Raw genomic sequence first — 15,862 nt, 5'->3', positions numbered from 1 at the left:
TATATATATATATATATATATAATATCTTAACTGTTGCAAAACCCGAGCAAGCTAGGAGTTGTAGTTTTGCATCAGCTGGGGGGACTACATGTTTAGGAACACCCATATAAATCATAGAAAGAAAACGCAAAAGGAGTTTTGACCCTAGAGAGACACCGTTAGGTCACATGACTATCCAGGAAGTAGCTTTACGCATCACGTGGTACACTGTGTGTCTCCAGCTCCCGTCATAGTGTTACGGCGCGGCGGCCATTTTCTTGTAGACCGCCTGCTATTGGCGGAACATTACATTGTACACGGGCAGATGAGGACAAAGATTGTTTTTTTTTTTTTGTCGCACAGTCACACAACCATAACACAGGCTTGGAGGAGAGGAGGACACGTCTGGGGCTGACACTGTGCAAGGATGGTGAGTGGGATAGTAAAGCCCCTTGGCTGTGCTTATGGTGGAACTACAAGTCCCAGCTTTTATGTATAGGCGCATACTACACACTGCTGGGGCTTGTAGTTCCACAATGTATGGAAAAGCCCCAGTCCTACAAGATGTCAGGGGTTATGGAGCTCGCTGGGGTTCCTCTATTTCTAAAAGAGACTCAGACATTGATTGCTGGGTCTTGTAGTGCCCTCGGTGATGCCGAGAGATTTAGTCCCATGTAAAACAGATGTGACTTGTAGTGCTTATGGTGGAACTACAAGTCCTAGCTAGTAGGCATGAGGACACCTGTGACTTCATGATAGCTGCTCTGCTAAAGGTTGCTGGCACTTGTAGTTCCTCTGCAGTCAGGCGTACTGTTAATTGTTCCACAATAAAGAGAGACGTAGGCTGCTGGGTCTTGTAGTTCAACTGCTGTTCAGGAGTTTATGGGACTTGTAGTGCCGGGGGGGGGGGGGGGAGGGGGGGCTAAGTTGTGCTGACACTTGTAGTCCGACGATAAAAAAAAAAAAAAAAAGTGCAAGTCTGTGGCTCGGGAAGTAGGTTTTTGCTGAGAGTTGTAGTTCCACCACTGGTGGGGATATAAGGGCACTTAATAACCACTGTAGTTCCACAATAAATGGAGAAGCATAGGTCCTCGGAGCTGATACTACAAGTTGTCAGGGGTTATGGAGGTTTCTGGGACTTGTAGTGCCTCCGCTGATGCAGAAGTCCAGGGCAGGAGGCAATGCATGTTTCTGTGACTTGTAGTTCTTAAGATAAAGCACAGCTAGGCAGTGAACCCCAACAGTGGCTCCCCAGCTGCTGCAACACTACAACTCCCATCATGCCCTGACAGCCTTCGGCTGTCAGGGCATGATAGGAGTTGTAGTTTTGCAGCAGCTGGGGTGCAAAAAGTTAGGGATCACTGCAGTAGAAAAGGGGAACAGATGGAGTATGACTTGTCTCCCCCAGGACACTTAAAGGGGGTATTCCAGGGAAAAAAAATCTTTTTATATATCAACTGACTCCAGAAAGTTAAACAAATCTGTAAATTACTTCTATTAAAAAATCTCAATCCTTCTAATAATTATCAGCTGCTGAAGTTGAGTTGTTCTTTTCTGTCTGGCAACAGTGCTCTCTGCTGACATCTCTGCTTGTCTCGGGAACTGCACAGAATAGAATAGGTTTGCTATGGGGATTTGCTTCTACTCTGGACAGTTCCCGAGACAGGTGTCATCAGAGAGCACTTAGACAGAAAAGAACAACTCAACTTCAGCAGCTCATAAGTACTGAAAGGATTAAGATTTTTTTTTTTAATAGAAGTAATTTACAAATCTGTTTAACTTTCTGGAGCCAGTTGAGATATATATATATATATATATATATATATATATATATATATACATACATTTATTTTTTTTCCTGGATAACCCCTTTTAATAACAACGTAAATGTCTTTTGTCTTCCTCCAGGGTGAGAGAAAAGGAACCAACAAGTATTATCCTCCGGACTTCGACCCGGCCAAGGTGAGTGCGACTGCAATGTACCAAGGTGTCAGCGGCCATGGTGTCCTCCATTACACATATATAGCGCCGCCCTGGTGTAGTGTTATGTGCGGGCGACTCTCACACAGGTTATTCTTATATCTTGCAGCATGGCTCCCTCAACGGCTACAGGAAAAGTCACCCACTGCGGGAGCGGGCCCGGAAGCTGTCCCAGGGCATCCTCATCATCAGGTAAGGGGGGGGGGAGACAGTCAGCTAGATTCCCCCTCCCCCCAGAGTAGGAACATAATTCTGCTCCGCTCTCTGATGACATCACATGACTAGACCACAGTTCTTCCCTAAGGTGGGACTAACATCTGTGGATATGACGTTATAGGGGTTTTCCAGAACTTAAAGAAGTACTTCCCAACTAGTGAGCCTCCAGCTGTTGCAAAACTGCAACTTCCGGCATGTCCTGGCCTGCTGGGAGTTATAGTCTTGCAACAGCTGGAGGCTCACTGATTGGAAAACACTGGATTAAAAACATATCTCCTATCTGCGGGGTAGGGGGATTAGTGTCTGATCTTCAGAACGGGGCCCTGACTTTCCTCACTGCCTGGGGTAGTGGGGTTGGCACGTGCTCCATGTCTCCATTGTCTATAGGAGTGCCGGAGATACACGAATGCTATACTCCGGCATCTCCAGCACTCCCATAGACAATGCATTGATAAGAGGATAACCCTTTAATTACTAGAAGTACAATACAGGGAGTAGTGCCAGTTTCCCACCATAGAAGGTGATGGCATATTCCTAGAGGAGCCTTAAAGGAGTAGTCCAGGATTGGAAAACGTATCCTCTATACTAAGGATAGGGGATAAGTTTCAGCTAGCGGGGCGTCCGACCGCTGGGATCCCCCGTGATCTCCTGTACCCGGCCCTATGGCCAGATAGTGTATGTTGACCAACTCACGAAGCCGCGGCCGACACGCCCCCTCAATACAGCGCTGAGGCAGAGATTGCTGAAGGAAGCGCTCCGGCTCTGCCATAGAATTGTATTGAGGGGGCGTGTCAGCTGCCGCTTCGTGCGGGGGGTCGAAACGCCCCTTCCTGCAGACTGCCGGGGCCCCGTATTGGAGATCGCGGGGGATCCCAGCAGTCGGACCCCCCGCAATCTGAAACTTATCCCCTATCCTTAGGATAGGGGATAACTTTTTCAATCCTGGACTACTCCTTTAACTTGCTTCTCTATGGGGAACAACTGATGTCACCCACATGACCACTAGAATGACGGGACTGCAGCACCCCCTGTTGGGGTTTGCAGTTACTGCAGATGAGCTCCATTTGCATGTAGTATTATAGAGACAGGTCAGGAGCAGCGCTGTGGGACGATATACTCGGAGGACTATATGATCTTGCGATCAGTGGGGTCTCACCTACCTTTTTCTAAGCCATCACTACTTATGGTGAAAATAACATTTGTTCTATGTATTCAGTCTGTTCATCTTTACTTCTCATAGTACCCCGGGCCTGCATAGTCAGACATGTATCTCTACCAAGGAGCTGTCTGTGGGGTAATGAGGATCATTGTGGATTCACAAGCTTCTCTCCGCTATTCCACAGGTTTGAGATGCCGTATAACATCTGGTGTGACGGCTGCAAGAATCACATAGGAATGGGTAAGAGACTCTGACAAAGTCTTGTAATCTCTAGCAAGATAACATCATGGCCCCAGCCGGACTACAGAGCGATGCCTGGTCTGACATGTGCCGTTCCTTATTGCTCCTGCTACATAATATCTTGTAATACTTGGTTGGCATGATAGCGGCATTATCTGTCTGCCTGGGGCACAGTCATTACCGCGGCACGTGTCTATTATAAATCCAGTACATCTTTTTGTCTCCATTTTCATAACTTTTACATGGGTGTAAAATGTGTCTAAAACACAAAATAACGTAATATTTCTTCCCTGGAGTTCAGGACTGTATCTCTCCTTGGACTGTTTAGGATATGTTTACACAACAAGACTATGCTAACAGAAAAGTGCATGGGATTGGTAGGAATCTCATTCGCATGCTGGGTAAAAAAATAAAATAAAATTGTAATAATTGTAAACAATGTAGTAATAATGATATTATAAATATAAATGAATAAAATCCCCACAATATTAGTACATAAATTGACCTGTGGTGTGGATTTCGGATCTATAGCAAATTAATGTTCGCTGTGGATCTTAGTGTGTGTTTTCTCCACTGAGTTCAATGGGGAACTCAAAATCTCCAATAAATTAATAGTTTTGGAATATACGTAGTAGAATCCGAAATGAGGATTTTAAGTGCATTGGGTGAAAAAATGCTGTTCCTGCAGCTATTGCCTGTATGTCTCTATGACGAGTCCTAATACAGGAAGTTCGGTGTACAGAGCCCCGCTCGTCCTCGGTGTACAGAGCCCCGCTCGTCCTCGGTGTACAGAGCCCCGCTCGTCCTCGGTGTACAGAGCCCCGCTCGTCCTCGGTGTACAGAGCCCCGCTCGTCCTCGGCGTACAGAGCCCCGCTCGTCCTCGGCGTACAGAGCCCCACTTGTCCTCGGTGTACAGAGCCCCGCTTGTCCTCGGTGTACAGAGCCCCGCTTGTCCACCCTCCCTTCCTGTATTTGGTCTTCTCACAGAGACACACACAGGCAATAGCTGCAGGGACAAAAATATACACATATTTTTTTTACCAATGTATATGACAAATATACATATAATGGTATCATCTACATTATATAAAAGGTTTTTGTTGATGACAGGTTCACTATAATTATTACCTTTTCTTCTTTTCGCCGTTCTCTCTATCTTGGTTGTCAGTTCTGACTATTCCTTTCTATTTCAGGCGTCCGATATAACGCAGAGAAGAAGAAGGTCGGCAATTATTACACCACTCCTATTTACAGGTAATAATCTCCTCATGCCAAGCTGGGGCCCTTCACTGAACACAATCGCCACTGGGGACCCTCATCTGGATGGACAGAACCCCCCAGTATATAGATACTGTAATTACTAATACATTGCATTGTGAGCGATTGTCTAGATCAGTGTTTCCCAACCAGTGTGCCTGCAGCTGCTGCAAAATTACTACTCCGGGCATGCTGGGAGTTGTAGTTTTGCAACAGCTGGAGACACCCTGAGGCAGAGCATGTAGTTATGTGAATTTGCACCAAGAAGTGCCCTTCTCTTTGTAAACACAATGGCACAGTCAAAAAAAACACAGCTCTCCTTTAATTATACTTAAAGGGGTAATCCGCCGGAAAACATCTTATCCCCATCCAAAGGGTAAGGAATAAGATGTCTTATCACGTCACGCCACACCCCTCTATTCATGTCTATGGGAGGGGGCGTGACGGCTAGTACATCTCCTATCACGTCTCCTCCCATAGACATGAATGGAGGGGGTTTGGTGGCTGTAGTCGCCAGCACGGAACAGCAGAGATTGCATGGGTCTCCAGCGGCGGGACCCCCGCGATTAGACATCTTATCGCCTATCCTTTGGATATGGGATAAGATTTTTTCCATCGCTGTCGCCGTGTCCCCGTCGCTCCGGAACGTCTCTGCTGCCGGCCGGGTATCCTCGCTCTCCGTCGCCGCCATCACGTCGTTACACACGCCGACGCACGTATGCAACAACGTGATGACGAGGAAGGAGAGCGCCGGCCATACAGGGGATCCCTGAACGGAGAAGACACCGAGGAGGCAGGTAAGGTCCCTCCCAGTGTCCTGTAAGTACTAACCCGGCTATTCAGTCGGGCTGTTCGGGACCGGCGCGGTGAAATCGCGGCGGTCCCTAACAGCCCGACTGAACAGCCGGGTTAGTGTCACTTTCCCTTCAGACGCGGCGGTCAGCTTTGATTGCCGCGTCTGAAGGGTTAATACAGGGCATCACCGCGATCGGTGATGTCCTGTATTAGCCGCGGGTCCTGGCCGTTGATGGCCGCAGGGACCGCCGCGATAGGGGTGTATTCGCCGTATAAGACGCACTGACTATTCCCCCCCCCCCCAGTTTTGGGGGAGAAAAAGTGCGTCTTATACGGCGAAAAATACGGTAATTGCGGGACTACCCCTTTAATGACCTTATACTAATAATGACAATGTGCCTTTCTCTTCTCACTTTCCCAGGTTCAGGATGAAGTGTCACTTATGTGTGAATTACATTGAGATGCAGACGGACCCTGCGTCATGTGACTACGTGATCGTGAGCGGAGCACAAAGGAAGGAGGAGCGCTGGGACATGGCAGACAACGAGCAAATACTTACTACAGGTCAGAGGTTATGCCCACTGGAGAGGAATGGGGGGGCAGCAGCAGATATTGGGGTGTATTCACCTGTTATTTTCACCCCCAAGAACATGAAGAGAAGCAGAAACTGGAGACAGATTCTATGTTTCGGCTGGAACACGGAGTCAAAGATAAAGAGAAGCTCCAGAAGGCGGCGCCATCGCTGTCCGAGCTGCAAGAGGCTCAGAGCGCGTGGAAGGACGACTTCGCCCTCAACAGCCTCCTGCGCGGCAAGTTTAGGGTGAGTAAGGCGGCATTCACACCACGTTTATGCAATACTCTTCCCACGTATCAGGTTTTTGATGAAAAACAGACTAAACGTGACTACATATTTTAAAGGGGTACTCCGGTGAAAAACTTTTTTTTTTTATTTAAATCAACTGGTGCCAGAAAGTTAAACAGATTTGTAAATTACTTCTATTAAAAAAATCTTAATCCTTCCTGTACTTATTAGCTGCTGAATACTACAGCGGAAATTCTTTTCTTTTTGAAACACAGAGCTCTCTGCTGACATCACGAGCACAGTGCTCTCTGCTGACATCTCTGTGCATTTTTAGGAACTGTCCAGAACAGCATATGTTTGCTATGGGGATTTCCTTTTACCCTGGACAGTTCATAAAATGGACAGAGATGTCAGCAGAGAGCACTGTGGTCATGATGTCAGCAGAGAGCTTTGTGTTTCAAACGGAAAAGAATTTCCACTGTAGTATTCAGCAGCTAATTAGTACAGGAAGGATTAAGATTTTTTTAATAGAACTAATTTACAAATCTGTTTAACTTACTGGCACCAGTTGATTTAAAAAAAAAAAAGTTTTTCACCGGAGTACCCCTTTAACCCATATATGGTTTTAATAATGTTGTCCGGTTGCATGCGTTTAAAAAATAAAAAAAGTATATGTTTTTAACTTCATTCCATCCGGTGTACACTGCGCCGGTGCAAACTCAAAAACCATATTGTGCAAACTAGATGGAACCGCATGCACATACAAAGTGTTAAAGGAACCGCGTACTAGAGCTGGGCGGTATGACCAAAAATGTATATCAAGGTTTTTTTCTCTAAATTATGGCGGTTTCACTGTATTTTACGGTATTTGTGGTAGGGATCGACCAATATCAGTTTTTTAGGGCCGATACCGATAATCGGTGGAGGTTAGGGCCGATAACTTATACCGATATTCCGTTATAAGTTATCGGCTATATATCCCCCCGCGACACCGCTGCAGATCATTGATTTCAAGCGGGCACTTTAAATCAATGCACTGCAGTGGCTTTTGTGGTGCCATAGAACGCCGCCGCCACCGCCCGCTTCTCTCCCCCTGCCGGTCCGGGGGTCCTGAGACCTATCACCGCCACCGACCCGCCGCACCGCGAGCCCCCCCAACCTGCCGCACCGCCCCGGCCCCATTGCCTCCCCCATCCCCAGTTTTATAATTACCTGTTCCCGGGGTCCACTCTACATCTGGCTCCGGTGGCGTCCTCCTGAACTGTCACTGTGCGCACTGACGGTGACGTCACGTCGCGCACGTCACTTCACTGCGCACAGCGTAACGCAGGACGCAGCAGGAGCAAGAAGTAGCACGGCCCCGGGAAACAGGTAATTATAAAACTGGGGATGGGGGAGGCAATGGGGCCGGAGCGGTGCGGTGGTACGGGTGACGGTCGCGGTGCGGGGGGGGGCGGGGCATTATCGGCTTATCGGCAAGGTAATTGCCGATACCGATAATGCCCAAAATCGTGATTATCGGCCGATAATATCGGCCATACCGATAATCAGTCGATCCCTAATTTGTGGTTGGGGGTCCACACCATGGTACCCTGGGTCTTGGTCCGGCCGCCCGTTAACTCTCCTCCATGTCTCCGCAGTTCTTCTCGATTTTCCCGCGCCCGCCCAAAAGTCACGTGCCCGCCGGGATTTGTAGTCCCCTCCCAGCTCCTCAGTCAGTTCAGTGCGGCTCGGACTTCACTTCCTAGAGACGCTGTGCGGCTGGACGTTTCTCTATGCCATCGCACATTAGAGATGGTTGCCATGGAAACGGTATTGCGGTATGTGAAAAATTCATATCGTAAGACAAAAACACACCGGTATTCAGTATCAACCAGTATATACCGGCCAGCTCTACCGCATACGGTTTCAATACGGTTTTTCACCCGGACCAAAAAACCGTAGTAAGCTACGGTTTTGGGTACAGGGGAAAAAAAACGGACAATACCGTACAAGATGCAAAAAGCACAAAAACAGCTGCATCGTCTGGCATACGTTTTTCAATGAAGAGTCAATGCATACGGTTTTCAATACGGTTCCGTATGGTTTTCATATTGAAGACGTATACGGGAACTGTATTGCAAAAACGTGGTGGGAATGCAGCCTTACCCGAACTGAGTCATTAGGTCAGTGTTTTGCAAGCAGTGTGTCTCCAGCTGTTGCAAAACTACAACTCCCAGCATGCCCGGACAGACGAGTTTTGCAACAGCTGGAGACACACTGTTTGCAAAACACTGACCTAGGTGACTCCAATGGGGTCATTGGATTGACAAAACGCCTTACCCACAGCCTTACCCGAATTGAGTCATTAGGTCAGTGTTTTGCAAGCAGTGTGTCTCGAGTTGTTGCAAAACTACAACTCCCAGCATGCCCGGACAGCCGAAGGCTGTCCGGGCATGCTGGGAGTTGTAATTTTGAAACAGCTGGAGACACACTGTTTGCAAAACACTGACCTAGGTGACGCCAATGGGGTCATTGGATTGACAAAATGCCTTACCCGAACTTAGTCATTAGGTCAGTGTTTTGCAAGCAGTGTGTCTCCAGCTGTTGCAAAACTACAACTCCCAGCATGCCCCCATTGGCGTCACCTAGGTCAGTGTTTTGCAAACAGTGTGTCTCCAGCTGTTTCAAAATTACAACTCCCAGCATGCACGGACAGCCTTCGGCTGTCCGGGCATGCTGGGAGTTGTAGTTTTGCAACAGCTGGAGACACACTGTTTGCAAAACTACAACTCCCAGCCTTCGGCTGTCCGGGCATGCTGGGAGTTGTAGTTTTGCAACAGCTGGAGACACACTGTTTGCAAAACTACAACTCCCAGCCTTCGGCTGTCCGGGCATGCTGGGAGTTGTAGTTTTGCAACAGCTGGAGACACACTGCTTGCAAAACACTGACCTAATGACTCCGTGCGGGTAAGGCGTTTTGTCAATCCAATGACCCCTTTGGAGTCACCTAGGTCAGTGTTTTGCAAACAGTGTGTCTCCAGCTGTTGCAAAACTACAACTCCCAGCCGAAGGCTGTCCGGGCATGCTGGGAATTGTAGTTTTGCAACAGCTGGAGACACACTGTTTGCAAAACACTGACCTATATGACTCCAATGGGGGTCATTGGATTGACAAAACGTGGCACGCATGCGTCCTTATTCTTATGCCGTTGTTTCACCATAGGAAGAGAAAAAGCAGATTCGGGAGGAGGAGGAGCGAGACCAGGCTCTGCTGAAGAAGACGTCGCTGGACCTGAAGCTTCTACCGGAGGTCGAGGAGGATAAGAAGCTGGCAGCTCTGCTCAAGTATCGCAGTCTGGAGTGTAAGCTGGAAAAGAGGGGAACCGGGGTACAGTGTGAGGGGATGAACATCTACGACCTGGTCCAACTATCAGCTTAGATACAGTATCTCTGGTCAGACTATGGGTCCTGGGGTTGTGCCCTTATCTGTATCCCACAAACACATGTTTTGGATCCTTACCTCCAGCTACAGTCATGGCCGTAAATGTTGGCACCCCTGAAATTTTTCTAGAAAATGAAGTATTTCTCACAGAAAAGGATTGCAGTAACACATGTTTTCTATACATATGTTTATTCCCTTTGTGTGTATTGGAACTAAACCAAAAAAGGAGGGAAAAAAAGCAAATTGGACATAATGTCACCAAACTCCAAAAATGGGCTGGACAAAATTATTGACACCCTTTGAAAATTGTGGAAAAATAAGATTGTTTCAAGCCTGTGATGCTCCTTTAACCCCTTAAGGACCCGGGCTTTTTCCGTTTTTTTTTTTTTTCATTTTCAATTTTTCCTCCTTTAACTTTAAAAAAATCATAACTCTCTTTAAAATTTTCATCTAAAATTCTATTTCATGGCTTATTTTTTGCGTCACTAATTCTACTTTGTAATGACATTAGTCATTTTACCCAAAAATCTACGGTGAAACGGGGAAAAAAAATCATTGTGCGACAAAATTGATGAAAAAACACTATTTTGTAAGTTTTGGGGGCTTCCGTTTTTACGCAGTACATTTTTCAGCAAAAATGACACCTTATCTTTATTCTGTAGGTCCATACGGTTAAAATGATCCCCTACTTATATAGGTTTGATTTTGTCGTACTTGAGAAAAAAATCATGAATACATGCAGGAAAATTTATACGTTTAAAATGGTCATCTTCTGACCCCTATAACTTTTTTATTTGTCTGTGTTAAGGGCGCTATGGGGGCTCATTTTTTGCGCCGTGATCTGAAGTTTTTAACGGTATGATTTTTGTTTTGATCGGACTTTTTGATCACTTTTTATTCACTTTTTTTGTGGTATAAAAAGTGATAAAAATACGCTATTTTGGACTTTGGAATTTTTTTGCGCGTACGCCATTGAATGTGCGGTTTAAAAAGCGGTATATTTTTATAATTCGGACATTTCCGCACACGGCGATACCACATATTTTTATTTTTATTTACACTGTGTTTTTTTTATTCTTGGAAATGCCGGGTGATTCAAACTTTTATTAGGGGAAGGGATCATTGAAAGGGTTAATGTTTTTTTTTTTTTTACACTTTTCTTATGCCATATTATAGCCCCCAGGGGGGGGGGGCTATAACATTGCATTAACTGATCTTTTACTCTGATCCATCTCCATAGGAATGGATCAATCAGGGTTTTCGGTGATTGATTGCTCAAGCCTGGATCTCATTCGGCGATCGGACTGCAGGAGGGAAGGTAAGAAGACTTCCTCCTGTGCTACAGCTGTTCGGGATGCCCCGATTATACCGCGGCGATCCCGAACAGCTCCCTGAGCTAACCGGCTACTTCCACTTTAGTTTTTAGCCGCGCGGCTCAGCTTTGAGCGCGCATCTAAAGGGTTAATAGCGCGCCGCACTGCGATCAGTGCCGCGCATTATTAGAGGCGGGTCCCGGCTTCACTATGACGCAGAGCCCGCCGCGATATGATGCGGGGTCACCGTTATATCGCAGGACCGGGACCCAGGACGTACCCAAACGTCCTGGGTCCTTAAGAGGTTAAACTCACCTGGGGCAAGTAACAGGTGTGGGTAATATAAAAATCACACCTGAAAGCAGATAAAAAAAGGAGAGAAGTTCACTTAGCCTTTGCATTGTGTGTCTGTGTGTGCCACACTAATCATGGACAACAGAAAGAGGAGAAGAGAACTGTCCGAGGACTTGAGAACCAAAATTGTGGAAAAATATCAACAATCTCAAGGTTACAAGTCCATCTCTAGAGATCTAGATTTGCCTTTGTCCACAGTGCGCAACATTATCAAGAAGTTTGCAACCCATGGCCCTGTAGCTAATCTCCCTGGGCGTGGGCGGAAGAGATAAATTGTTGAAAGGTGTCAAAGCAGGATAGTCCGGATGGTGGATAAGCAGCCCCAAACAAGTTCCAAAGATATTCAAGCTGTCCTGCAGGCTCAGGGAGCATCAGTGTCAGCACAAACTATCCATCGACATTTAAATGAAATGAAATGCTATGGAGGAGACCCGGGAGGACCCCACTATGGAGGAGACCCGGGAGGACCCCACTATGGAGGAGACCCAGGAGGACCCCACTATGGAGGAGACCCAGGAGGACCCCACTATGGAGGAGACCCAGGAGGACCCCACTATGGAGGAGACCCAGGAGGACCCCACTATGGAGGAGATCCAGGAGGACCCCGCTATGGAGGAGACCCAGGAGGACCCCGCTATGGAGGAGACCCAGGAGGACCCCTCTGCTGACACAGAGACAGAAAATAGCAAGACCACATTTTGCCAAAATGAACTTGAGTAACCAAAATCCTTCTGGGAAAACATCTTGTGGACAGATGAGACCAAGATAGAGCTTTTTGGTAAATCACATCATTCTACTGTTTACCAAAAACGGAATGAGGCCTACAAAGAAAAGAACACAGTACCTACAGTGAAATATGGTGGAGGTCAGTGATGTTTTGGGTTGTTTTGCTGCCTCTGGCACTGGGGGCCTTGAATGTGTACAAGGCATCATGAAATCTGAGGATTACCAATGGATTTTGGGTCGCCCTGTACAGCCCAGTGTCAGAAAGCTGGGTTTGTGTCCGAGATCTTGGGTCTTCCAGCAGGACAATGACCCCAAACATACGTCATAAAGCCCCAGAAATGGATGACAACAAAGCGCTGGAGAGTTCTGAAGTGGCAGCAATGAGTCCAGATCTAAATCCCATTGATCACCTGTGGAGAGATCTTATAATTGCTGTTGGGAAAAGACGCCTTCCAATAAGAGACCTGGAGCAGTTTGTAAAGGAAGAGTCCAACATTCCGGCTGAGAGGTGTAAGAAGCTTATTGATGGTTATAGGAAGTGACTAATTTCTGTTATTTTTTCCAAAGGGTGTGCAACCAAATATTAAGTTAAGGGTGCCAATTATTTTGTCCAGACCATTTTTGGAGTTTGGTGACATTATTTCCAATTTTCTTTTTTTCCTCCTTTTTTTTGGTTTAGTTCCAATACAAACAAAGGGAATAAACGTGTGTGTATAGAAAACATGTGTTACTGCAATCCTTTTCTGTGAGAAATACTTCATTTTCTAGAAAGATTTCAGGGGGGGCCAACATTTACGGCCATGACTGTATAAGTTACTTCTCATGTGTCTCTGGGGGTCTCTGTGCTGTGGTTGTTCGGCGGTGTAATCCATATAACCAGACCTGTATAGGAATGACACTATCCTCCCAGCTAAGGACAATAGAGTTGGCAGCCGGTGCCTCGTGTTATTCCCATTAGAATATATATGACTAGTAATATCTCTATGGGAAAAGGTGGGTGACTAGTAATATCTCTACAGGAAAAGGTGGGTGACTAGTAATATGGCTGGCATTACTTTTCCCACACTAGTTGTCACCCAACTTTACCAGAAACCTAAATGTGAATCTTTCCATTTCTGTATTTACTGATGTCATTATGGGAAAGCTGGGTGGAGACCTGTGCAAAAGGGGTTTTGATTCTTTCCTGACCCCATTTATGGTTTATCCTATTACAGCCTACGACAAGAAGCAGCAGCAGAAGCGCTTGGAGATCATCAGCCGCTCCTGGTTCTCCCCCGCAGGTGACAAAAAGACAATAAAAAACCTAATCATCCGACCCAAACCTCCGCCGACCCTCGGGACATCCGCCATAGCCCTCGGCGTAGTGCGACGGTCTTCTAAAGACGGAATTCAGTCAGACGGCAAGAGAGAGACGGCAGAGGAGGCAACAGCCGGTAACAGCAATGGGGGATGTGGGCAGCCGGGGGACAATAAGACATGGACTGTCACCAGCAACACCCTGCATCCCCCCACCCCTACATCGGGCCTAGTCGCTGACTACTCGGACTCCAGCTCTGAGGCGGAGGTGTAGCCTCTGTATAAGCTGTATATAGGGTCTGGGATGGGGAGGGAGTGTGTTCTAAGTCTGCAGAGTGTTGTCTGGTTGTATATACTATATACTAGTTTCATGTCATCCATAAGCTTTGTCTCTTCATTACAGAGACAACCCAAACACCTCACACCAAGAATATGAACATATCCGGTACTTCCATCTTTTACAGCTTGCTGCTAAATCGCGTCTATTGTTCTCTGTTATCAGCCGCCTCTGGCTCATATTAGTGTAACAGCGGTGTTGTTAAGCCCCTAAAGGGGTACTCCACTGCTCCAGCGTCCGAAACATTTTATTCTGAACGCTGGGTGCGGGCTACGGGGGTGGTGACATCACGGCCACGCCTTCAAGTGATGTCACACCACGCTCCCTCAATGCAAGTCTATGGGAGGGGGCGTGGCAGCCGCCACGCCCCCTCCCATAGACTTTCATTGAGGGGGTGTGGCGTGATGTCACTTGGGGGCGTGTGCATGACGTCACGACCCTCGCTGACTGCACCAAGCGTTCAGAACAAAATGTTCCGGACGCTGGGGCAGTGGAGTACCCCTTTAGCCTCTTAACGACAATGGACGTAAATGTACGTCATGGTGACGTGTTACTTAACGCACCATGACGTACAGAGCGGTGCTCGTGTCATGCGTGGCAGGTCCCGGCTGCTATCAGCAGCCAGGGACCCGCCGTTAATGGCGGACATTCGCGATCGCGCGGATGTCCGCCATTAACCCCTCAGATGCCGTGATCAATACAGATCAGACTTTGAATGGATGATCGGATCGCCTGCAGCGCTGCCACGGGGATTCGATCATCCAGCATGGCGGCCGGAGGTCCCCCACATGGCTCCGGCCGTCTCCCGGGGTCTTCTGCTCTGGTCTGAGATCGAGCAGAGCAGAAGATCACGATAATACTGAGCAGTGCTGTGTCCTATTTTTATTTTATTTATTTATATAGCGCCTACAGATTCCGCAGCGCTTACAATTATGGATAGCACTACACAGTATTAGCAATCAACTGATTGCTAGAAATAGTCCCCTATGGGGACATAAAAAGTGTAAAAAAAAAAAAAAGTTAAATAAAAAAAGTAAAAAAATGTGAAAAATCCCCTCCCCCAATAAAAAAGTAAATCGTCCGTTTTTCCCATTTTACCCCCAAAAAAGCGTTAAAAAAATTAATACAAATATTTGGTATCGCCGCGTGTGTAAAAGTCTGAACTATTAAAATATATTGTTAATTATCCCGTACGGGGAATGGAGTAAACGTAAAAAAAAGTCCAAAATTGCTCCTTTTTTGTCACATTTTATTCCAAATTTTTTTATATATAAAGTAAAACCTAAGCAAAAGTGGTACTGATAAAAACTACAGATTATGGCTCAGAAAATGAGCCCTCATATCGCCCCATATACGGAAAAATGAGAAAGTTATAGGTGGTCAAAATAGGGCAATGTCAAACATACTAATTTTGTTTAAATGGTTTGAGATTTTTTTTAAGCGGTACAATTATAGAAAAGCATATAACATGGGGATCATTTTAATCGTATTGACCCACAGAATAAAGAGAACCTGTCATTTTTACCGGAAAGTGTACAGCGTGAAAACAAAACCTTCCATAATTTGCTAATTTTCCCACATAAATAACATTTGTTTAGTTGCGCTGAACATTTTATGGTAAAATGAGTGATGTAATTACAAAGTACAATTGGTGCCGCAAAAAACAAGCCCTCATATGGGTCTGTGGATGGAAATATAAAAGTTATGATTTTTAAAACGAAAATGCAAAAATAAAATGGGCCTGGTCCTTAAAGGGGTACTCCGCCCCTAGACATCTTATCCCCTATCCAAAGGATAGGGGATGAGATGTCAAATCGCCGCAGTCCTGCTGCTGGAGACCCTGGGATCCCCGCTGCGGCACTGCGCTATCATTACAGCACAGTGTGTGTAATGACGGGCGATACAGGGGACGGAGCATCGTGTGTAATGACGGGCGATACAGGGGACGGAGCATCGTTGTGTCATGGCTCCGCCCCTCATGAC

General features: G+C 46.6%; 1 protein-coding gene across 1 annotated transcript; it reads left to right on the top strand.

Moving 5' to 3' along the window:
• The first annotated feature begins 235 nt into the window (after positions 1-235).
• YJU2B (YJU2 splicing factor homolog B) lies at positions 236-14,085 on the top strand. Its single transcript, XM_056570302.1, has 9 exons — positions 236-410; positions 1,889-1,942; positions 2,070-2,152; positions 3,520-3,575; positions 4,770-4,830; positions 6,050-6,192; positions 6,276-6,448; positions 9,635-9,773; positions 13,461-14,085. The coding sequence occupies exons 1-9, from the start codon at positions 408-410 to the stop codon at positions 13,814-13,816; spliced, it is 1,068 nt and encodes a 355-aa protein (XP_056426277.1). The 5' UTR covers positions 236-407; the 3' UTR covers positions 13,817-14,085.
• The last annotated feature ends 1,777 nt before the right edge of the window (positions 14,086-15,862 follow it).

Source organism: Hyla sarda, chromosome 4 (assembly GCF_029499605.1).
Source record: "Hyla sarda isolate aHylSar1 chromosome 4, aHylSar1.hap1, whole genome shotgun sequence".
In the NCBI taxonomy this organism is placed as follows: Eukaryota; Metazoa; Chordata; class Amphibia; order Anura; family Hylidae; genus Hyla; species Hyla sarda.
Note: the sequence above shows the minus strand (reverse complement) of the source record. Positions and strands in the feature narration are given on the sequence as shown.